The sequence below is a fragment of the Strigops habroptila genome, chromosome 8 (genome assembly GCF_004027225.2).
Source record: "Strigops habroptila isolate Jane chromosome 8, bStrHab1.2.pri, whole genome shotgun sequence".
Taxonomy (NCBI): Eukaryota; Metazoa; Chordata; class Aves; order Psittaciformes; family Psittacidae; genus Strigops; species Strigops habroptila.
In genome coordinates, this window is record NC_044284.2 from 43739678 (window position 1) to 43765209 (window position 25532).

General features: G+C 41.6%; 1 protein-coding gene across 1 annotated transcript in view; it reads right to left on the bottom strand.

The window, feature by feature from the left end:
• NOTCH2 (notch receptor 2) overlaps positions 1-25532 on the bottom strand; it is an 86785-nt gene that overhangs the window by 6092 nt on the left and 55161 nt on the right. The window contains exons 14-29 of the mRNA XM_030494643.1: positions 24042-24187; positions 23416-23535; positions 23153-23305; positions 20134-20362; positions 17518-17719; positions 14805-14958; positions 13581-13765; positions 12607-12739; positions 10330-10575; positions 8291-8403; positions 7200-7729; positions 6078-6425; positions 5716-5858; positions 4843-5053; positions 4148-4244; positions 3492-3660 (exon numbers count right to left, since the gene is read on the bottom strand). Coding sequence (XP_030350503.1) covers positions 3492-3660; positions 4148-4244; positions 4843-5053; positions 5716-5858; positions 6078-6425; positions 7200-7729; positions 8291-8403; positions 10330-10575; positions 12607-12739; positions 13581-13765; positions 14805-14958; positions 17518-17719; positions 20134-20362; positions 23153-23305; positions 23416-23535; positions 24042-24187 — 3179 coding nt within the window. The remainder of the gene's footprint in view (positions 1-3491; positions 3661-4147; positions 4245-4842; positions 5054-5715; positions 5859-6077; positions 6426-7199; positions 7730-8290; positions 8404-10329; positions 10576-12606; positions 12740-13580; positions 13766-14804; positions 14959-17517; positions 17720-20133; positions 20363-23152; positions 23306-23415; positions 23536-24041; positions 24188-25532) is intronic.

Below are 25532 nucleotides of genomic sequence, written 5' to 3' on the forward strand. Positions count from 1 at the left end.
CTAGTGTACCAGTAGCATCCTACACATGCACAAGCACTGAGATGCTTCAGTTTCAGCAGACTTTGAACATTACAAAGTATTCACTACTCAAAACCAAAGACTTCAACTACAGATGCTAATGCTTGCTTACTGATTTTTACTGTTTTACTCCAAACATCACAGACATGTAGAAAGTAAGGCGGACTAAGATGGCAGCAAGAGCAAACCACTCTGTGCTAAGTGCTCCACTGGAGCTCTGCAAAGGTGAACACAAATTTTGCTTGTCCAATGTGGCTTGCAAAGCTAATGAAACTGAAGACAATCTTTTGGTAACTGCCTGATTTCAGTTGGACCTTACAGACACAGCTTCACTGCCTGCACACCTCTCAATCTACCACGCACTATCTGCACTGCGTGAAGCGTGTGAGCCTTGCTTCCATTTCCCAACTTCTGACCACCTAGCTTTCCCGGATCTCTCCTTTAGAGCAGTTGCAAAACTTTCTAGCAATCTATCGTTCTACCATAGGGAACAGTGTCGAGCAGCGGCAGAGCACAGGACTGCGGCCTGCAGGTCTGCTCTCAGCGAGGCTGTCATCAGCAGAATGCCCGCTCCTCCTAGTGGCTTACAGTCACAGCACACACAGGCTTTCACCGAGCTGCTTTCTCAGAATTTGTTGGACGGCAGCGAAGTGTTGACGTATGGGCCTGGGTTCAATTCCAAGATCCAGTCCTGTCTGTAGACCCTCTTGCCTGCTGTCCAAGGCTATACCTCCTTTTGTGCTTCTCCCTCCCACTGCTGGCTCTGCTTCCTTGTCCCAGATGAATACTTCTCAGTATTCAAGTCAGGCTGTGGTCTCCTCCGTACTGCCCTGACACAAAGAGCAGAGAGATGGAGCACAGAAAGGAACTTTCCTTTTCTCCAGCACTACAGCCCTGGGAAAACCACTCACAGGAAAGGTCTTGCTTGCTCCATCACTGCAGTTGTCCTGGATGATCATGCCTAGCTGCTCTGCAAGGACACAGCTATAGTATGCATTAAATCTTGGAAAAATTAGCTGCAACCCTCCAAAAAAGTCTCTCAGGTACATGCAGCTCTTTTCAGAGCTTTGTAAGTTGGCCACACATGGGTAGTTTTATGAGTCTAGCAAAAAGCACATTCAGCTAGACTGCCACAATTAAGTGCTTGATGGACTACTAGGAAAAAAAAAAATGCGGACACAATGTCTTTTTTTCTCCCTCCAGCTTGTTCTCTGAAATAGCTGGAAAAGCACCCAAAAGGATCCAGCTGGAGGCAGACACACAGCATGGAAAATTCCAGTCTGAACCACTGAAGTTTTAGTAACTGAAAAGAGGGGCATATAATAGGGACAGTTCATCAGTTTTAATTATAGGTGGTGTTACCAGTTATGTCTATAATTGCATTACTCTGGTTACACGCTCACAATAACTCCGGTAAAAAGAATGTCTTCACCACTCGGGGGGACACAGAGAAAGAACAGCATAGGGAGACAAAGGTGACAGGAGTATTTTATAAAGACTCTTCTGTTTGCTATCTTTCAAGATGACAGTCCTCGAGTAAATGTAAAACTCGGAGCCAGATGATAAAGGCAGAAGTTCACCATATAGATACAACTGAAGGACTTACACAAGTACAATATACTGAAAGCTGGGATGCAAAGAACCCACTGACAAAGTCTCCAGGCAATACTTCCATAGGAGATTGGACCTCTTGGATCCCTCTAAACTCGAGAGACCGCAAGAAGGTGCTGGATTAAGAGAGGGAACAACCCCTTGGTACTCAGGCATTTCAACTTGTCCCTCCTCTCTCTAGAAAATATCTACTGTTCTACCTGCCACCTGGACTTGTGGCCAGGATCTAACTCACCAGCTTCAGATGGCTCTAGCCCAGACACCTGCACCCGAATCAGTCAGCCTCAACACCCTTTGTAATTTGGGGCAGCAAAGCATTTCTGGAGTGTGAGACCTCTAGCCTTCAGGAGACTTCTGCTCCAGACACAGATGAACTGCCTCTTAGAAGTGCCTATTTCTTTCCTCTGCCTGCAAAGGAAGAGGAAGGTGGCCAGGGCAGATGAATAGCTACATTAACTGTGAGGAATCCTACCCTTCCTTACTAACCAATTACTCTAGCACGTCTCAGACTTTTTGAATGATTTCTTCCCCTGACAGCAACTCAGCTGCTTGCTTCTGACGCCACAGAGGGGGATCACTTACAGCAGCTTGCTGCAAGCTTCACAGTTGCATCTGAATGGCAGGAAAGCCATTCATAGGTCAGTATTATTCCATTGCTATTGTTGGACAAAGCTTTTGTGAAAATCTGAATGTGAAAATAAGCAGTCTGAAGTCTTAAGAATGTTATTGCCTGCACTTGGAAAGCTTTCACCTTGCCACACAACTAGAAGCTTCAATGGGGGAAATAAAGGAAAGCTTAAATTTGGCAGAAACTGCTGGTTTATGTTCTCACACTCGTTACACAGAAATCCCTCCTTCCCTGTGCTTTGCATTTAGGAGACCTAACGGGTCAATGAGCAGAAAAGACAATGGAAGGGAACTGAGAGAATGGGTCTAGTCATCATTAAATTGCATGGAAATATTCCCACAAAATCCAATGAAAAGCAATTGCAGCAATATAATCAGAATCACCTCTCCACGTAAGAGCCATGCTTGCAGCTCTTCTGACCAGGATAATGTTGTTGGTCAACCCTCTCCTCTCAGAACACAGGAATTGGTTATTACCAGATGACCTAGTCCCTTACCAGGTTACACAGCCTTAGTGCTACACTTATAAAAAGCAGCAGCGCATTCTTACTGCATCTAGTCATTTGAGATTGAAGAGACTGTGTGCATGTGCGCATGTTAAAGTTGTGTTATGACTTCAGTAAGCTGATCACTGTAAGCTGAAGATATAAATGAATGAATTTAAAAAGTCATTAACAATCTTGCTGTATTGCTGCTCTGTTCCAGCACAGATGTTTCACACACTGCAAATCAGGCTATACTGTCTGCCAGAAGTCATCTTATTCAGGAAAAGGCCATCCTGCTTCCACCCTAGAAAACAGACACCTCAGGTATAAACCCTGCTAACTTGGTCCTTAGCAGGCCGGCACAAATCTCTGCAGTGATCTAGCTGGAGAAGCTGGGCGTTATTTCTGGCACAATTATGCATTCCAAATTTCTGCCGCAATGGCATTCTGACAATATGTTTTAGGCATGCATTGTTATAAAGGAGAACCTATAGCTGAACTTCCTGCAGGTGCTTCCTAAGTGAACTCTTTTTCTCCTAGTTACATGATACTCCACGTGGTATAAACCATGACCCAATCTATCCAGCTTTCTTTTCTGGAACACACATGAGCTTTCCTTGAGTACCATAAAATTTCTGCTGATGTTCCTGTATACTCCACAAACTTTTTAAATGTTCACAGTCCCAGCCACTAGAGACAGGGAAAGTCGGTGCCTGGCTGGCAGAACACATGGGCATTCAGACTACTGACCTGGTCCTCTGACATTGACATCCAGAACATCCACTTCTTGATCTGCTTGAGGTGGTGTAAGGGCTAGTGACGTGCTCCCACAGACATCTGCTGCCTCCAAGTGCTGCTGTGTCCACTGGCGCTGATCTATCTGCTCATCACCTTCTGGGAGCAAGGCTTGATCCTCAGCCTGAACACAGGAAATAAGCAGTTACTTCAAAATGCTCATCAGGAGACCAAAGACACTGAACGTTCTTGGGGTTTTCTTAGTTTTGTTAGAGGTTTTGGTTTTGACTTGGTTTTCTTTGGGGTTTTTTTTTTGGTGGTTGTTTTAGGCTAATGATGGTCTCCATTTACCTCTGCTTGGCATTCTCAGCTACACTCCCACCATATGTTATGAAGCCTGAACTGCAAGACATTACACCACTGTTCATGTTCCCTTTTGATGCAGGAGGGGCTGGGTAGGGAGGGGACACTGGAACAGAAGTTATCTACTTTCTTTACTGGCCTGTGGTGGCAGTGTTAACCTGAAGATTTGCTCCTCAGATATCATTAGTTACCAATTACAAATGCCTGAGCATAGAGAGGCTTTGAGCAATAGGCATACTCTGCAAGTTAATGCAGCTATTTTCCTCACTAGCAGTTTCAGGTGATATTCAAGCTCTTGAGCTCCTTACCTTTGCTCTCTTTGGCTGAGGTCCACCATCACCCGCCCAGTGTTCAGTTGGTCCAGAATCTGCCAGGTTACCCTCTGGTATCTGGACTGACAGATTTCTAACAAACAAGAAGAACATATCACTTTTCAAACAGAGCAGGTGCTACTACTGATACTTACACTAGCCTACAGAGAGCAAGGATGGGATGCTTGCAAATTTGGTAGCTTGCAAATAGAGGGACTAAGAAATTAGGAATCTCAGGCAGACAATGGTGGCATTAAATGCACTTAGAACTGCAAACTTGGTTAATTCAGTGGAAAGTCAAAAGTGCATATATGGGATTACTCTTCTGAAGCTTTCCATTATTTCTGAGTTGTGTCTTTAACGCATTGAGCTACATGTAGTAAAAGTTCATTGTCACCTATCAACCTAAGAATGTCTCACCTATTATACAAGGAAATTAGGCAAACAGTACCCAGCTGCTGAACTAAAGAGTGTCAAAAACCCAAACATAACCAGGAGATCAGATTCCTTACCAGCATTTTATAGATTACAGTTAAAGTTCTTCTGTCCAAAACAAATGTATTAAAATTTAGAGAAACAAAGCCAGCTTTCTCTAAGGAGTTAAGTGCCTTTAGTGGAAAATTTATATACCATGTTCAAAAGCCTCCAACACACTAATAAACACACTCTCAGTGGCCTAAATGCAAACTTACTTGAGTCCAACAGCATCTTCCCCAACTGGCTCTCTGCGCTTATGATTACTAGGATCCCTGCGCAGAATAAAGCCCTCTGGGAGCCACAGCGAACCATGTTTGCGCTTACGCTTTGCCATCATCACACCCAAAAGAAGGATTAAGAGGATGATCAAAGCTGCCACAGCAAGTAGGTAAAGCAACTGGGTCTTCGGTGGTAACAAGGGTTCACCTAAAAATTCCAGTTAAAATACAATGAGATTAACAAAGTGGAGACAACGATCTTCAATCTACATACTTTCTTTTTTCACTCACTGTCTCTTCCCCACAGAGAGTACATTGTCTCTATACTGTGATGCATTTAGAGCAAAGGCTTGAGGAAGTTTAGGCTTTGCTGCAACTGTTGTAAGAATATACCCTGTCTTCTCAAAATATTTTTTAGAGTATATGACTGCTGAACTGAAGATCTTTCTCCTTTCACAGGAGTATTGCTGACTGAAGACAGGCCACACTCAATCAGTATAGAGAGAGCTGATCTACATAAAGATACATGCATGACTTAAGAGTACCTGAATGGCTTTTAGTGGAGACCAGATCACTGCAGTGTGTGCACACTGCTGTAGCACATGAGAGATTAATGTTTCTACAGGTGAACTATGACTAGGCTCCAAACTTACATGTCCTGCCTTACTAACCAGATGTCCACTCAGAGCAGAATAAACATACTGCACATATATACTTCTATAACTAGGGATGAACAAGTTAGCTTCCAGAAACTCTACTAAACAGTGAGACATACTAAGATGATGATCAATAATCTAAGTGTGAATTTTGCAAGCCCAGGTTTGATGACTTCCTTCCTCCACAAGCAATTTTCTCTCTGCAATTACTTACTTTGGACAGACACGAAAGGATATGGCAACATGCCCTTGATAGCCTGAGCGGCTAAGAGAGCTGCAGCAGCTTCTGTGTTCTGAAAGCATTGCTCTGAATCCTCTGCACACTGACGGTTGTCAATCTCCAGGAACACCCTGGTGCTGCAGAGACACAGTAAGAGGCCACAGAAGTCAGCAACATTTTTGCAAATGCACTAGGTTAAACTGCAGGTTTTTAAGTTAGTCTTTCCACCCCAGCACTGAATTTGTTCCCATAAAAAAACCAGACTACAGACCCAGAAGGTCCAGAATGCCCCAGACACCTAAAAGCAAGACCTACCAGCATAACAATGCTAGAGGAACACAAAGGCATCCACTCACCCAATGACCTCTTGCTCTAGTTCTCTGTGCTTGCGAACGACCACAAGGGATCGCCGACTCCGTGCTGCAGATTTCTCCCCATAGTATGGGAATACCATGGGATTTCCCTGGGAGTCCAGCTTGATTCTCAGATTGGTGTGCAGGAGAGTTCCCAAAGTGCGCAAGAAGCTGCGAACATCACCCAGCAGCTCGTCAGGAGGCATCAAGACCACAATAATCAGGGTCCCTTCAGCCAGCTTCTCAGCTTTGTCGCCAGCACAGTCCAGACCATCCCAGCCACACTCCTCACTATTACAGCCCTGGTCACAGCGGCCATCTGCATAGTGATCTGCACAATACTTGTCGTACCTAGAACAGTGAAAGGGTTACAGGCAGCATATAGGACATACACGTTCTGTACAGTGTATCTGCAGTCCAGGGACCAAAGCCTTACATTCTTCATAATAATTTGAGGTAAAATAATACCCATACTCAGGATATATGGGGAAGAAATACAACCCCGGACAAGCCCGCAATTTGGCAGGGTAGAATTAGGAAGCACACAACACCTCAAGAATATGTGGTTCAATTCTGGTGTCAATGGAAGAGAACTGCTTATTCTGTTCACTAAGATAAAGCTGTAACACCTCTTGCCTCACTACGGGAGAATCATCACAGCAAAGCTGCAACATTTATCACAAATGAGGAGAAAGAAGTGCCACGACAAACAAGCTAGAAAGCACTTTCAGAGGTAGCAAATACAGCTGGGATAAAAACAGAGGTATTGCTGATATGGAATGAAATTCAGGATAGGAGGCAGTACTATTAAAATCCAGTACCAGGTGAAATGTCTCCTATTTACATTTCCAAAGAAAGCAGAGCATTTCCATCAAGCATCAGCATTGCTTAGGCTACCAGCTTAGTTCATTGCATACAAATTCCAAAACTTCTTTCCAAAAATAGACAAAAAGTACACAAAACAGCAGAAACTCCCTTATGCCAAACTTCCAGCAAAAGCAAGGACCAGCAACAGAAACAATGGAAGAGATGGGAGCAGCAGGCACGAAGTGTACCAATTACTGAAAGTACTAGCAGGAGATATATTAATGACACAGAGAAACTGTTCTCAGGATCAAGCCTTACTTGCATGTTTTGCTATTTTGCTGACACTCAAAGTTGTCAAACAGGCACTCGGGCGTGTTGCAGAACTCGTCACATTGTCCATTGAAAAGCATCCAGCAGCGCAATGAAGAGGAGCAGTTGGCCCAAGGATCTTCCATTGTCAGGGAGCAGTCACCTCCATCCCACTGGCAGGCATGAGTGTTACAGTCTTCATCACAATAGCCATCTTTTGCTTTTTCCGCACACTGGGAATCCAAACATCCTCGGGGCTCTGGACTGAAAGTTACGGGCTGTTCACACTGGCTGCCTTGGGTGTGAACAGGGCACTGACAGTAATAGTAAGGAGGCTGAGAATGAGGGTGGCAGCTTCCCCCATTCTGGCAGGGGGCACTGGCACAACCCGTGTTTGTCTGGCATTCCTCTCCCACAGATAGCTTGGGGCAATAGCACCGTGGACCAGAAGATGTCTGGATGCACTGCTCCCCTTTCTTGCATTTCACTTGTCCACAAGTACTGTGGCTGCTGAATTCACATTTTGCTCCAGAATAACCCTATGGAGGGGAAAAAAAGCAAAACAATCAAGCTCGCAAACTTATTCTTCAACCCTCTGAGGGCTGGAGGCTAGAGGAAAGGGGCAAACCCTTTCTCCTCCATAATTCCTCTAGCCTTATGGCAGGAGCCATGATTTTCTGATCTAGCCTCAAGGATAAACTAGGAACTTACAAGGCTCCACTACGTTTTGAAATGGGCTTAGAAGAGCCATGAACAAGGTGAAGCTTGAAGTAAGCAACAGAGAACACAGGATAGCAAAAAAAAAAGGTCAAAATGTAATGCTATGTTTCAGACAGAAAAGCCAGCTGTCATGCCTCCACAGCAGAATTGCTGGGGGCAATGACAGGCAGCATCGCTCTCCTAGGGCACCTGGAAGCCCTGGGTTTCCCAGCTAAGCAGATAAACTAAAGGATATCCGTAAAGAGCATCCAAGGAGACAGCTTTGCAAGCAGTACAGAAAGATAACATTCACCTACAGTGGACCAGTGAAACTAATGAGACTGTAGCCGGAGAACTCTACAGCTGAGGCAGTCAATCCAGTTTCAGGAGATGGTGCTTACCGGAGGACACTGGCAGATGAACCCATCCGGCATATTGCTGGCAACAGCACAGGTACCTCCATTCTGACAAGGCTTCCGAGGACACACATCTATGACACTCTCACAGTGACGACCTGAGATGTGGACACACAGGGAGAAGAGAGCAGAGAAATGTGCACGTGTGCACATCAAAAAGCCATCACAAAGCAAAACAGGTAGGAAACATCTCTTCAGATAACACATGCTCTTTTAGTAGCTGCCTAAGTAGTGGTAGAGGAAAGCACAACCCAGAATCCACGAGGTGTATCCAGAGAAGCCCACCTTGTCTGCCTCCTAAAAAATGTGTGTGATCCACCATAAAGACAGAACCTGTTGCTGTCATCCCCAAAGTCAGCCAGGCACAGAGGTTGAAGGTGCTGTACCACATCAGTTTGGGGGTTCCTAAGATTTCTTTACTTTTTGGGGATGCGCAGTGAGTCCAAAGGGACATCACACTCTAACCATAAATGCACAACCCTCAGGACCAGATGCAACATGAGTGAATGAGACAAGCAAGTGGGCTCTCCTCAGAATTGATCAGCTAGACAGAGGTCTTACTGTACTGACTAGCATTTGCAGCAGCTCCCAGACTCAAACTCTGACATGAGACTTTAAAAAGATGAGGATGACTTAAGCATGACTTGGATCCCCTAGGAAAACATTAACAGAAGTCTATACACATGTGCAGCCAAGACAGACTGCTTGCAGACAGGAGCAGGCAGGGCATGATGGCCCACGGAGTCCTGGCATCCTATCAGTCACAAACCACAGCAAAGCCACGCCATCTCCTCCCAGGCAGAAGGGTCAATGTGGAATGCACTGAAGATGAACAGCTAGTGGAAGAAGAATGCTCCCCCTCTGTGCCTAACATTTCCAGACAGATTTCATGTCTGAGACACAGCAGCTCTCCCTGCTCCTCCTAAGGTGCAGCACTCTCCACACTGCAACTTCCAGCAACCCTTCCATGAAAGCCAGAACCAACATGAGGCATAATCCATAAAAGCAACCTTAAGAGACAGACTTAAATACAAATCTGTCTGATAACCTGCACTGGTGTCCCACTAGCTAGTCTGGCTCCACTTCCCTCATAAGTCACTCTTTTAGGAACTTTTTTAGTCAGTCTAGGTAATGCATTCAAAACTACTACATTAATTCTTTAGAAGTATGTCTTTGTGATTTCTTTGCATCTGACAATCACAAATTTAGTGGAAAATCATAGCAGCTTTACATTTGAAGGAAAAAAAAGAGTAAAAACTACTGGTAAAGCATGTAGAGAAGGTCACTGGTAAGCAGGGAAAGTGAAAGGTTTCAACAGAGGAAAACTGAATACACAAGAAGTTAAACTGACATGGAAACTGGAAAGCTGAAAGTTAAGACACATCTGGAGACTATTAGCCCAAGCTTACGCCCAGTGGGAGGCAGAAAGCAGAATAGCTGCAATACTAACAACGAAGAGACCTAAAGAGAGTGAGACATAAGTTTTCTCAGTGTGAAATTCTTGCAAAGTTGTGATTTAAAGTTGGATTGTGGAAGGATCACATCACTAAGCTAGGAATGTACAGTCTGTCTACGCGCACAGTATTCCATTCTGACCACATCACCAATGTAAGGAAGGAAGGGAGCAAGGAGCAGAAAAGGAGGCCAAAAGCTAATTATAGACACCATGATTTATAGAGAAAACTCATATGCTGCTTTGCAAAAGGAAAATCCATGGAGAAGCTGACAGTTGAACAGTTACACTTCAAATATTAGAAATGTGAAATTATGAAGGAGAGAAAAGTACCACAGAAAAAAAATCCCGGCAGCCAGGTGTCTCAGGAGATTCCTTTGTCTGAGACAGCTCTGGAAGCCAAATTTCTTAGAAGGTTTAAAAGATTGTTTTAAAAACTGAGATATGGTGTAAGGAAATCATCAGATATTGTAAGGGGAAGTGACTAGATAACATGACTGCCAGAAAGAAAAAGAATGACCATTCTTCAAGATATTACTCTGAAATTGGAAGCATGTTTACGACTACTCACCAGTAAAAGCACTACGACATATGCATGTATAATCATTTATCAGCTGAACACAGTCCAGACTTCCACGAGGGTTACAAGGATTAGAGAGGCATTCATTGATATCTCCCTCGCATCGCTCGCCTGCAAAGCCTGGGAGACAAATGCAGCTGTAGCCCCCGATCTGGTCAATGCACTGCCCTCCATTAAAGCAGCGAGGTACTCCTGAGTCTGAAACACAGTCATCGATGTTCTCTTCACAGAAACGGCCTGTTGAGACAGTAAAAAGTGTCATGGCTTCATTTCCTAAACTGCTCATCAAGTTTTAAGACCATGTCACACACAGTCCCTGATACAAACAGGTAAAGATCCCAACTTAATGCAATCCATACCCCATGCAGACAGACAGCCTCAGATCAGACCTAGGGAGCATATGCTTTAGATCCAGGCTGTTCTCAATGGTAGGTCATACTGGTATTTAGCAGCTTTCATGTTTGACTTAATTTAAGGATGTAATTAAAAAGAAGAAAACAAAGCAAAACCAAAAAAGATGCACTCAGTTTAGCCCTGTGACTGAACATAGCCAGAGCCCTGTGCTGTCCTCGCAAGGCTGTGAGCTTCCCACCATTCATTTAATGTGGCAGTAACCCCGTAACTTGGCAAAGAGCATCTGTAGCAACAGCATTAAAAAAAGCAACAACAAACCAACAGAAAAACGACTGTGATAAAACACAGATTGCTAGCCAGCATGCCATTCCTGCAGTTTGACTTCTGGGGATCTACAGTAAATTCTCAACACCATGAGAAGAAATGGAAGTTTCTCCCTTTCCCTACAAGGTTCCCTGTAAAGAGACAATGTCTTGTACTGGTTCTGCCTTCACCACAAGTATAACAGATGAAAAGGGACAGAGAGGGTAAATTGAGAAGTAGTTTTGTCTGTTAATAGAATTGATTTATCTGGAACAAGTAAAGTCATTCACCTAAATGCAGAATATGCTTACGCTGGCAGCAGTAAAGCACTCATTTCAAACTGGGCCAGGGATAAAAGCTAAGTCAAAAGTTATCCTAAGTTATTGTATCAATCTCTTCTAACTCCTTTCATTTACCAAAAACCCCATCACATCCAAAAAGTAATCCATCTCAACAAATAAAGAATGAACAATTAAAAGCAGTACAATACAATTAAGAACAATACATGAAGAATTGCTAATGCAATGATCTACAATGAAATAAACACTTATCCAGACAGAGGAGATGTGCTGACAGCCATACTGAAGTGAATGAACTGGTAATATGCATGGACGGGAGGCAGATAGATTGTTTTATAATTTTACTTAAACTTACTTTATGAACAAAGAATTTAGTTCTATCTGACACACATCTGGAGATTTTGCCTACCCTGAGATGACACACTTCAGAAAGAAAAAGTAAGTTCAGAGGAACGTAAAATTTTTAGCTGACTTGAGAAATAAACTTCAGAGAAAAAGCAAGAAATCATTCACTGAGGAGTTAAAAATGCACAATCCTGAATATTTTAAAATGGAGAAGTCAGGGCTGTCAGGTGAGATGTAGCAGGGAATGGAAGGTTAGGTTTCAGGAGACATCAAACAGGCTGTGGAATCATACTTACTGAAAACCACCATCATGTAACTGTGGACTTTTTTTTTTTTTTTTAAAAAGCTTTTAATAAAAGCCTGAATTTGCCAAAATAGTTTAAGCTAACTTAGAGGCACTGAACTTTGGTAGACTCATAGAATGGTTTGGGTTGGAAGGGACCTTAAAGATCATCTAGTTCCAACCCCTCTGCCATGGGGGCAGTATTTCCACAAAAGACTCCAGGACAGAGGACAATGCAAGATGAAAATTTAAACAAGTAAAAGACATTGGAAATGCCGTGAACTTTATGCAAGAACTAAGCAAGTTTTCTGTGTATTTTATAGCATCATAGCCAAAAAGAAACCTTGAATTTACTACATCAAAACAGATAGGGTTGGGAGAGACCTTCATGGTAATCTCATCCATCTCCATTGCCAAAGATGGATCATACATTCCCAAAGGACACTGTCATGACCTATTCCTTTAAAAGAAAAAAAAGAAGGGGGGGGGGGGGGGGGGGGAAGCAGGGAAAAAAAAGCTGTATTTATTTTTAAAGGGAAAATATGGATCTCAAGGGATTCAGTGCACTTTGGGAACATTCTTCAAAGAAAATAATGCATTCCCTTTAGACTCTGCGTTATGAAACCAGTAGTCAGAAAGGAAAATTCACTCTTGTAACATTCACTTAATTGCTGAGCTTCATACCCCGAGTTCCTGGTGGACAGGAGCACTTGAAGTGATTGACGAGGTCTATACATGTTCCTCCATTCTGGCAGGGCTGAAACTGGCACTCATCCACTTCATATTCACAGTTGACACCCTGGTACCCAGGCACGCACTGCCAGTATAAAAATAAGTGTGAATAATCTTCTTCTAACAGATACACTGGTAGACATCTTTGAAAGGCTAACACAGACAAAACAAGCCCTCAATGGGACAGATTATGACTGCCTTTGTAGCTATACAACTGCAAGTGATTTCAAGGGCTGCAAAGCCAGCCAGCTTAAACACACAACTTGACCATGTGACTAATCAACAGCACACTGCATGATTGAATTTGAGTGACTTTATTCCTGCAAAATATAGCGATCAAATCCTGACACCCTCTAGCACTAAGACTGGCTTAGTAGTTTTGACTTAAGGTTTACATAAAACTCATCCTTTCCTTCTGGGCATGAGCTTCCAAGGTGTTCTACCATTCTGAAAAGCTTAGGAATGTTGATATACCATAATCTCATGGCCTACACTGCTCTCTGCATCAGCTGTAAACAGAAAGCAGTGGAAGGCACCTCCCACCCTGAGAGACATGGGATACTTTGCCCACCCAGTAGGGAGAACACAACATTCCTTTAATGCATTCTACATATATTTTAATATAAATCACACCTCGGGCAAAAAAATCTTTCAAGATAAGAACTCCGTCTCCAAAGAGGCAAGGAGTTCAAATGCCCATCAACCACATCTGCTTATGATCACACCTCTAATTCCATTTTAAAAGCCTCTCAGGAGCACTGCTTCGGCCACAGCTAAATTAAAAATTTTTTCCAGGTGCAGGTTGCTTTTATCCCCTCTTTGAAGCTATTCTACCACTTGCATGTGTTTCTGATTTCTTTTGATTCCTTTGCATTACAATGCTCTTAAATATTTTGACCTCTTCCTACTAAAACACCATGCATTACCTCACACTGGTATCCACCCAGGTGATCCCGGCAGGTAGCACCATTCTGGCAGGGGCTGGAGTCACATTCATCCAGCTGCACCTCGCAGTAACTGCCAGTGTAGCCCACTTGGCACTGACAGTGGTGCGTGTTTCCCACATTGAGGCAATGACCAGAGTGCTGGCACAACTGGTCCACTGAGACTCCTGAAACAAAGTTAAATAAAGTGAGCAACCATGTAAAAAACACTTGCTGCCAATGTTGGTAGCTCAGCCAGGAATTAATATGGTTAGATCCAACAAATTGAAAAGTTGAAACTCAAAAATTGAAGAGTTACTCTTTAAATTACAGTGGGTCAGAACCACAACTGACTTCCAAATGAAGTCACTGCTCTGACCCCCTTGGATCATCAGCATCAACACTGGCATAAAGTATTTGTATTGGTGTATTACTTTAACACTGGCTGGTGAATACACATCTGAAGTACCACTGTTGCAGTACAAAGGTTCAATGTTTGTACCTAGAATGTCTGCAAAAAGGTATTGGAGCTTGATATCCTTCTCCTTTGATACTGAATCTGCTTGTTTGGATTTCCTGGACTGAAAACGGCATGACACAGTTCATCAGCCTGGGGTACAAGCCACCTTCCAGGAAGAAATTAACTTAGAACCTAAATCTTCTCCATGTATATCATCTGAAGCAGGAAATTACTACCTTGAGGCACCATGGTATAATAGCACACTTAGTATATAGCTAAATGTAGCTATATACTAAATAGCTATATATAGCTAAATAGCACACTTAGTAGCCAGTATTCTCTGTGAAAATACTTACAAAGGTCATGAGTTTCGAGATGCCTTTCTTGTACAGGGACAACATGTCTTAAACCTGCCCTGCCTGGGATTTAGCAGAAAGGTATAAATAGCTGATGTATTATCCAAAAAGGCAGTCTGTGTAAAACAGTACTACTGAAACTCTGAGACTTCATAAACTATTTAGTTCTCCTTTTCTAATATTTTTATGGTACAATTCTTACATCAGGAACAATCAGGAAAGCCTTGACACCCAAATACAACTGTGCAGAGAGTTTTTTAGCTTAGAAGTGATCGTGATCGACCACCTACAGACAAAGCTCTCTGGGACTTCTAATGCATGCTGTGTTCACAGGTGTATGGGGAAAGGAGGTGGAGATTAATTATGCACAGGAAAATGTTTTCAGTTAAAGCACAGACAATGCCTATTTACCCCTTTGAGAAGCTGCCACCTGACAGGAGACATTTGGCACATCACAGTAAGCACCAGTCCAGCCAGATGGACAGACACATCGAGTCTGGGCTCCATGTTGGACACACGTGCCTTTATTCTTACAGGGAGACTTGCTGCACAGATCCATAAGTGCCTGAAGAGAAAAAAAAATATGACATGATATATGGCAACTGCAGTAGGAAACCCAACTCAGAGTACAAGCTCAAGATGCAAAGAAAGGAAGTTTTGCGTAACTGGCTCCATGTGGCAATGGAAAGAAAGAGGCAGTACTTCCCAAGTCTAAGCCAGGTGCTTCACTGACAGTGTCAAGAGTTCATATGCCTAGGAAAGCGCAAATGTACAGAGAAGTAAACCCCAGATGGCAGCATCATTTGAAGAGTAAAAGCTAATCCTCTGCAGAGGGATCTTTGGCTGGGTTTGAGAAAATTCGGTTTTATCTTGGATTAGGCTTCTAGTTCCATGTAAGTAGGAAGCTTTCAGCTATCAGCAGTAACAAGTGCCCTTTCTTCTCTCAAACTCCTCCTGTCCTCACTGTTTATTGAAGATGACAGATGCGTTCCACATTTTGAGCTTTGTTTTTCCTTTTTGTCATTAGCTCACTCTACCTGCTTTTTGCCCCATTTGCTCTAGTATGGTTTCTCTGAGTTTCCCTATCTCCTGAGATCCAACTGAAACCCCAAAACTGTTTCATAACTGAAGACAGGGCAAAGCATACTGCTTTTCTTGATTCCTTATATTAAAAAACAAAACCAAAAACCAAACCAACAGTTTCCAAACAAATAGACTATAATTCAGTAAATCATCATATGAAAGTGGAGTGAGGACCCAAAATAACCATGTCTGATGTAATATAAACCAGCCACTAACCATCATTTCCTTTTTGAGCACTTAGCCTTCAAGGTAATTGATTTCAAGCTGACTTGAGGGAAGGATAAGGTTTTAAAGCGAGTAGTACTGGATTTTGGCTGTAAAATGCGATTTCAATTGCAGAAAGTTCTGCTTTTCAGATGCAAACTGCCTCCTCACACAGATTAAAGCAGAAAAATCTGTGCTTTCACAGGCAACCAAAAAGAAACTTGGAATTAAGTTTTATCACATGTAGTTGAGCGTGAAGAAGAAAAACACCAAGCCTCTTGCTTCTGCATTTGTAATGAGTAGCTGACTGTTTTACATGCAAATTCTATAACTTATGAATCATTGTCTGATTTTGTGCTGCTTATTTAGCTTTGCTAATTAGGTCAAGCCAGTTTACCACTAAGACAAGAACTAGAGTGTAGCTGTAATCTATAAATCTCGCCAATACAGCTTTGAATAGTACTTATAAATTTAGAAAGTTCTGATTCCTTGTATCAAATGAGTAATACATTATGATCAAGCTTCTCTGAACATAAAGCAAACTTTCTGAGAATCCCCAACATTTAATTTGGGGACAGGAAAATTAATCCTTTTCTCAAGTAAAAACAAAGCAAACATAACAGAAGAGGAACTACTGAACTTCACAGTACTTTACAATCACTTTCAATGCTAATTCTCCCAATGAGGCTTAAGTGGTGTGCCCAGAATGCATAATTAGGGTTGCAGAGGGGTTGCTTTTTTATATCACTTCATTACTTTGCATTCACTTCCTCCATTAGCAATACCTAGAAGCAGACGTGACAATTTAATGTCTAGCAACATACTTCAGGAAAAGCACCTCCCCCACTGCTACTAAAATGCTTCTTCCAACAACCACTGCTTTGCAAAGACACACTGGCATAAAAGACAGTTGCAAAATTCTTACAAAACTGTAGTGTTTGCCAGTAGTTTAAGAAATGCACAGATTTTTTTAATTTTTTTTAAATGGCAGCACTCTGACTGCTTATGAAGCCAATAAAGTGTTTATTGTTCCAAAGCTAGAAATAGTCTCAAATCATTCTTGCTGTTTTGATAAGCATAGAATAAGAAAAAACCTCTGATTTGAAAAATTAAATCAGCATTCTGTTTCCACTGTGATATGCCAAGTTTTTAATAGGTACTAGTCAGTCATTTACAGAATGGGTTTGCAGCTCTGATGCTCAACTGTGGAAAACTGTAAATTGCCTGAATTTAAGTCTGCAAGTAAGACTAGAGCTTTTTATTGAGGTTGTGAGCAGGACAATAGCATCAGTTACTGCCCCAAAACATTTTCTGGCCTCTGACAGAAAAAAAGTTTACAATCGACCCAGAATAACTACAGCTCCCTGTAAAAAAATAAAGCAGTTAAATCATGGTCCTGCTAATCAGACTGACATTCTGCTTTCTGGTTTGTGTTTATTTGACACTTTTTTTTTAAATCCAGGACTCTGCCTTTAATCCGGGCAATTTTATGTTTCAAATGAAAAGCAGTCATTTTCAAAGCCAGTAGCTGGTTTTAACAAGAAAATTAATCTAGAAAGTTCCAATGATGCCTGTTCTCATAAATAACCAAGCTTTTTTCTGCTCCTTGCAAACAGACACTTTCAATTTCCAGAGTGTTGAATGGGGGCATCTGCTCTGTCAGACAGAGACACTGGATTTACTTTTCCTGGGGCTAACAGGCCAACCACCTCTTACCAGAACTGAAGGAAGAAGAGCTCTGCGTGTTTAGTACTCCACATCTAACCCAGTCACTTCTGCTGCAGGACAGTTCAAACAACAGTGCCCTGTGCAAAATGGGCAAGAAAATGTGACCCACCTGACAGTTCTTCCCTGTATAACCCAAAGGACATATACATCGGTATGTGCCCAGGCTGTCCACGCAAGAGCCTTTGTTCAAACAAGGATGTGAATCACACTCATTAATTTCTGTGAGGCAGAAGGGTCCTGTAAATCCCACCGGACACTGGCAAGTAAAGGAATTGATCCCATCCACACAAGTACCTCCATTGAAACAGGAGCTGTAAGACAGTGAGAACAAAGGTAAGCTGAGACAAAATGCAATGAGCTTAGAGCCAAACCAGCACATAAACATTACTGAAATGAGAGAGAAAATCAGATTACAGGATCTTCTGACCACTGGTAACATCCTGATAAATGAGCACAAATCAGGTAACAGCAATTCCAGGGGACTCCAGCTCACTGTCTTTTACCTTGGCAAGAGAAAAAAGTAAAGCAGGGTTTCGATGACTCATTAGTGATGGAGGTAACTTATTTAGTGAAATCTTCTCAGCTTCAATCTGACCACAAACAGAACTGTACCAGGTAGGCGTGTGGCTTGCTCAAACTGATAAATTTTATACAAATTTTATTACAAATTACAATTGTATTACAAATTATGAGAAACAAAACAATTTACATTTTTTTAAAGCTTCAAAGGAGTCACAGGTATGTTTTCTCAAGGAAAAAGTTCATATAACATGCAAAACACAAGCATGTTCTTTACTGAAATTATGTGAAAGTATTGGTATTGCTAAATCCCCTTCTCCTCTTCTCATGAGAACCTTAAGTCCTTGATTAGTAAAACTACTTGTACATGCCCTGGCAGAATTCAGATCAAAGGAATTATCCCCCTCCCCCCAACCTTCTGATCATAAATTCTGCCAGATTAGGTGTCCTGTGGAGAAGTGACTGGGAAAGTTAGGAGAAATGATGCCTCATGCAAAACTGACTCCTTTCTCTTTCTAAATAAATGTCTGACAGGAAACTCCTGCTTCTCTGAAAATAACCCTAGATCAGACTCAAGATAATCAGTTTGATAACGTACACAAAACCAATTCATGCTTGTTACCTGTTTTGTGCACTCTCAAAGGCTACTTCCATGAGAGAAGCCACTGACTCATCCCTCTGAACTGCCAGCACAAGGGTGCAAGTTTTAAGTATCTAAATTCTGACTGTGATTACGGTAGAGATGTCAATGTTAACCTGTCTATCAGAGATAGGTTCCTCTGCCTTGTGGGCTGAATTATTTTTTACATGGAGCAGAAACTGCTGTTTACGTTCAAGGCAAAAGAAGGAAGAGAAGGCAGAGGAACTGTCAATCACTTGGTGTGTTTCACTGAGATCAGGTACCCGTCTCCAAAAGAAGATGGCACTCTCTCACAGGCGGTTTCTCACACAAGACATGGAAGAATTATTTGAACCAAATTCAAATTAGCCAACCATCATGGAGCTCTTAAGTACAGCTCAGTAAATTCTGATTGAGAAGGTGTGACTGGTTTAGCTTGGTGGAGCATTGAAAATTGCTACATCCTTCATTCATACCTGCAAGACTGGTTTCTGTCCTGACTGATATCGAAAACAAAAACAGGATAAACCCCAAGGAAGAATCCAGGCTAAACACCCAACATACTTGATTAAACAACTGTTGTGCAAATTAAACACACCCTCATCAGTGACACAATCCTGTTCTTATGCAAAAGATACTAAAATACTTCCTCCCCCCCAAATGCAATTTTATAAAAGATAAGAAAGATCTTTTTTTCATGTGCAGAAAATGCATGAGATTACCAAGAGCTTTCCATTAGGCACCTTATTTGTTTCTGGTACCTAGACTAGAACAGACTAGGTTTTAAAACTTTTCTTTAACCATTTCAAGCTTTATTATTAATTGTTTCAATTTGAGAATCTGACGTTACTTACATCAATCCTAACAAAGCTTAAAAAAATATGCAGGCAGATGATGGATACACAGGGTTAACTCTCAAAGAGCTTTTAAAACTACCAAGTCAACCATTTCTATAAGGACCAACTGTCGAGCATTTTAACTTAGTTCCACACCTCCCTCTTAGAATGACCTCAGGTTTTACTTCAGCACTGCTAAACCACATCCAATTTGTGAGCATTAAAATATCTCTGATGATTAAATCCTACTAGTACAGAATTAGTGGATTTAGTTTTCTTCCTGGTTGCTTCTTCATATTATTTGCTATCAAAAACTCAGGGCTAATTTCTTTTTCCTGTCTTTCTAAGAGTTGGTCATCGCTTCCATTTTTGCAGCTTTTGTAGTTCTCAACACAGTAACTGTTCATAACCAACCAGTTATTTCTCCTCTGATATATATATTTCTCCTCTTATAAAATTATGAATTATTTATGTTTTAATAAGCTAGCATCTACTACTGTCTCAACGTTTGCAAAACACTGTCATATTTGTCCTCTAATGGAATTAAGTTTCTAACTAGATGTGCAAACTGAAGACCCACCTTGGCAGGCAACTGTCTTTCAGCTGATATCCTGCACAAGGCAAGCAAGTTTTCCTTGCAGGAATCACAAGCATGTCCCAGTGACAAAAGGCAGGAAAACAGATCCTCATCATTAAAAACTGCTTCAGAGTAGGACTGACATTGTGCAGCAGCACAGTGAAGTTATCTCACCTCTCAGTGCATTCATCAATGTTGTTCTCACAGTTGGTTCCCTCGAACCCAGGCTGACATTTGCACGTGTAGCTGTTGACGTAGTGCGTGCATGTGCCTCCATTTCTGCACGGTTCACTGAGACATTCATTGGTATCTGTTTGGCATTTATCTCCATGAAATCCAGGTAGGCAGATGCATGAGAAAGAGTTTATCCCATCCACACATGAAGCTCCATTTTGGCAGGGATCTGAGACAGAAGCATTGCAGTAAGTATTACAATGGGCAACAGTCAAAGGCCAGGCCTAGAGTAGTAGCTTTTAGAAAAAAGTATCACATAGCATAGAGTGTGACAGACTACTGACAAGGTTTTCTCAGCCACTTTATGGAAAAGATAATTACAAAGCATTATCGATGACGAATTCATAATGTGGTATGGATCAAGACCAAGCTTCAGGGCCTAGAGGTTTCTCTGCTGGGATTTGCTCAATGAAAACCAACAAAACCAGACCCGCAGTCTCTTTGTTTAAAATTCGAACTCTGCTTTTTTGACAAATGTCTACTGATAAATACAAACAGCACAGCAACTGTTTCTTCTTCCTTACCAATTCTTGTTCATATGAGAACTCAGCCCATTCTCTTTTGTCCAGACACTGCTCAACACGAGAGAACTTGTGTGCTTAATTTTAAGCATGAAAGCAATCCAGTCAAATCAAATGTGTATATTAGTATGTACATGAGCACTTATGCATTACTGAGCACTTAGCACTTTTCCAAGTATCAAAGCTTGATTGGGAAAAGGGTGGCAGAAAAAAAATCACAAATTCATACACCACCTTGGGTTATCCTCACCTCTGCATTTTTTGCATTTTTTTTATCCCTACCATGGCCTTGCTACTTGTGTATCACCATTTTTTGGTCTAAGCCACTCCCTACTAGTGTATTCCTTCTATTCCCACAACCACCAATCTGCCTGAAAGCTCTCTGCCATTCAGCAGTTTCTTCCTGCTTTGCTCCTTTTACTTTTGGACTTAAGACCCACTTTCCTCTGCTGGATATTGCCTCTGAAGCCAGATTCTTTTTCTGCTCTGCATTCCCTAGACCAAAAGCCTATGTATATGAAGGCAGGGAGAGAAACTGGGAAGGGGAAGGAAAAGGGCAAACAGGAAGGCAATAAAAAAAAAGTTACAGAGCAGAGGTTTTTTATCTTTGACTATCTTTAAGTAATACTAACATACAAACTTGAAAATGCAAATAGAATCCGCCAAAACTCTGCAGTTCAACATAAGTACAAGATCATTCTGTTCACTGGTAAATGAAGGAAACAGATGTGAAAGGTAATTAAATCTCATATATTAACCGAGAAATATGCTCACATGATATAAATTTGTGTTATAAGAGACACACCTGCAGCCATTTAAAGGTCATCTGACTACTGGAGAGAAAAAGCACATTCAAAGTGAGACCCCTGGCAGCTATAAAATGTTGTGTCTATGGCAGTCAGCCATTTATGACTAAAGCCAAAAGCTGCACATTAATTTTCTGTGCCACACATTTACTGACAAAAAAAGGAGACTCAAGTATCAACTTTTCAATAAGTTCTTGTTATTGAAGGGTTTGTTTGCTTCACAGATTAAAGACAGTTGGCTCAAGCCATGGAAGGTTTTTGTTATGCTAAATGAAATCAGCTGTAGCAGTAATTTGAAATTCTTCTTCAACCTCATGGGTGTGCTGCCTAACAGACAACACAGGATAAATCTCACAGCTCTCAGAACACTTAGGAATAGAGAGAGATTTCCCAGCTGTTCAAGAGGGAAAGATGAATGCTTTAAAAATGTTTTTATCTTCAGACACCCACGTAAAAACTAACAGGACAAGCAATAATTTTGTTGGCTTCAGTAAGCAACGCTCTGGGTCAATGCACTGTGACATTTTTTGTACTCTACCTGTTTGCACAGAAAGAGGCAATCAAAAGCTCAGGCTGAGCCAGATGTTTCAGAAGTTCTTTCAGTAGTGTTGCTTTGGGGTCTCCCACGGTAACTTTTGCTACTATTAAGACTTGTTTGGATCCTACTCTACAGCAGTCACAAACTTAAAATTTTTTTCAATGCAAAACACAACTCTCTAAATTCATACCTAAAGTCTTTAAGGCTTTGGTTTGGTTTTAAGGCATTTGAATAAAAATTAGAGGGTTTAGGTTTTATTTATTTACTCGTTCATAAAAGAGCCAGCTAATTCAGAAATTATACCATTGTGAGCTCCAAGGTTTGATAAAGCACTTTTCAAATAGTAACAGATGAACTTTAAAACACATGACACTTCTCAGGAGACTCTGATTTTATCTGATGATTACACAGAATATGCCAGCAAGAAAAAGAAGTTACTATGTATTTAGTTTCCCTTGTAAACAGCAGTGTCAAGGCCACGAAATCAACATTTGCTTTCTCATAATTTAAACCATTTCAGTACTCATCTGTGTATGGGCTATCCTCCCACAACTGATAACTGTTCTGGAACAGAAGGCCTTCCTACTGATTAATGTGATTTCAAATCAAATGGATAACCAGAAGAGCAACAGGACCCATCCTTTCCAGAATATTAATGTCAGACAGAGACTTTTCAGGGAAGACTGCTATCCCCCAGATTCTCACCACACCTCAATCAAGGTTAATGTTGAAATACAGGTAAGCCCTGCAGTGTTACTTTAACTTGGTGTATTAAAATTTCAGGCAAATATAATTCTTCATTTAACAGTGCTCTTTATTGAAGTATGTAAATTCTAAGGACCTTTTCAAGTTAAGAATCTGGGAACAACTGCTATCAGTCAGAACACTGTAGCCCATTTCTAGCAGCTGATCATGATGGATTTTGACTGTTTCAAACATACAAGTCTTACAAAGCTAAGGTTTGGTTGTTTTTTTCTGTTTGGTAAGAGGTTATGAAAGAACTTTCAGTAATTGTCAAATAGCAGTCACCAACAGAATAGCAAAACTATTTCTAGGGAAAACTGGAAAACACAGAACAATCTGCTGATACTCACTTGAAAGGCAGTCATCAATGTTACTGTCACAGTCTCCCCCAGTGAAGCCTGGCCGACATTCACACAGGTAACTGCCCTGAATATTATGGCATAGAGCATGATTTTTGCAGGGCTTGGAAAGACATTCATCAATATCCACTGTACATCTCTCCCCTGAAACACGGAGAGTCCAGAAGTAAGACCCCTCAGAAGGCAATGGTCAAAAGGCTCATTGCCAATACCGCTCAGTGTTGAAAGTACAATATGTTCCCCACCCACATTACCTTCCCAGCCAGGGGCACACTGGCAGGTGTAGCCTTCAGAGTCAGGAGATTCTTGGCAAATTCCCGAGTTCTCACAAGGATCAGGCGAACAAGGAGCAACCACTACCTGGCAGTTCACACCTGGAGAGCAGAAGGGGAAAAACCAGTAGAATATGCTGGTAAGAGCTTGCTGCTTCTGGAAGAATGAATGAAGAGTTGTCACTTGCATGATTATCCTACACAGCAGTGGACAGCATTTCCATATTTGAAAAGTCTCAGCAGAAGGAAAAGGGGATTGGAGCACTCATCATGAGCTCAGTGGGTACAAAAAGACAGCAGCCATGGTAATTCCAAGTTTAATGCCCCCTCAATTCACAGTGCACTTACACAACTCAGTCTAACTTTCTTACAAAGAAAATTGAGCTGAGCTGCCACCAGGACATTTCTTGATGAATCCAAACAAGGCTTAGATATTAAGATACTAAGTATTCTACTATCATGTCTATATGAACTGACTGTAATCAAACTTTATACAACCCTGGCATTTTGCCTCTTGATTCCTATTTCCATAAAGTTTAATAGAAAGATTAAAGTGGTGCAATGAAGTGCAAAGATAAAAGAACACAAACTTCTCTTTGAATTTTCACCTTTGAATCCTTTCCTACAGGTACATCTATATCCATTCAGCAGATCCTCACAGGTTCCTCCATTCTGGCATGGGTTTGATTTACATTCATTCCCTTCTGTTGAACAATAATCTCCTATCCAGCCTGGGTCGCAGACACACTTGTACCTTTGAAGGCAGAAACAGCAGTAATTTTAGAACATTCTTAAATAACTCCTTTTCCAGTTTCTTCTGCAGATTAATTTTGGAGAAAAAAAGTAGAAGATCTCTCTTCAGGAGAGTTACGTTTAGTTTGCTTACCCCAGCTGTATAGTTTTGGAAACACTGAAAATAAACCCTCCCTTAAAACCACACTTCCCTCCGTTATGGTTTTCACAAAGTGCTCAGTCAACCAGCAATGTGTTTCTGCTTTGATAAGTCCATCTCAACGCATTTAAACAAAGACAGAAGAAAAAAAAGATTAAAAAAGTGGAGGGAACAATAGGTTCCAAAGATAACTAGACTGATTTAATACAAAGTAGTGGTTACAAATGAAAACAGCTGGCTGGGAGCAATCTTCTCCATCACATTAAAAAGTCTGAAGTAGAGCACTGCTCCACCCCATGACATAGAACCAAGGACTCGGTGAGTCACCCTGGACTCGGGACACACAACACACGCACTGGCCTCCCTCCCTGTCATGCAAACAAGACATTTTATCCAGCACCAAGCGTAAGGTGTACATGGGCATAAATATGAACGCAGAAGACAGATGACAGACAAAATTAACCAAAACATTTGTTTTACAAGTTTATACAGAGGCTGAATTACCAATAAAGGCAGCCTTCCAGCCAGCTCCAGGGAAAGTGCTGAATCCTGCCCTACAGAGCTGCCCGCAGTGGTAAATCACTTCCTTGCCCAAGTCCTGACAACACTTTCCAGGACACAGCACACAAGTGGGAGGCACTGCTATTCCACATACAGTTGAGAAGTTTCACAGACATAAGCCCTACCTCCCCGACCTGTTGACTCCACAGGTCCTGATCTCCCAGACTTATCATTACCAAAAAGAGGCCTGATCCAGGGCTCCTGAAATCAACATTTGGTCTTCCCAGATGGGAAGATTCAGAAGTTAACTACTGCCATCAAAATAGCCAGAAAGAGCTTTCCTTTCTCTCAGGCATGCAACGGTATGACTAAAGTTGACAAAATCTCAGCCATGGACAAACAGTTCTAAGTCAAATATCACTCTGTCTCTCAGTGTCAAAAGTTATCTGCCTGTTCCTTCATACAGAGTATTTGGGTAGCAAGAACAGCACGAGCCAACAAAAATAGTCTCCACACTTAACATTTTAAAGTTTGATGGGATAGCTGCTGCTCCACAAAGATTCAATTTGGAACTATTTCTTTATTTTAATTGCATTCACTCTACTCACTTGAATCGCCAAACCCTCCCTTCAGACCGTGGCAGTCCACCCTGCGCTACATGCCCATGCAAAGACAGCAAAGAATACAATGCAGGACAGAAAGACCT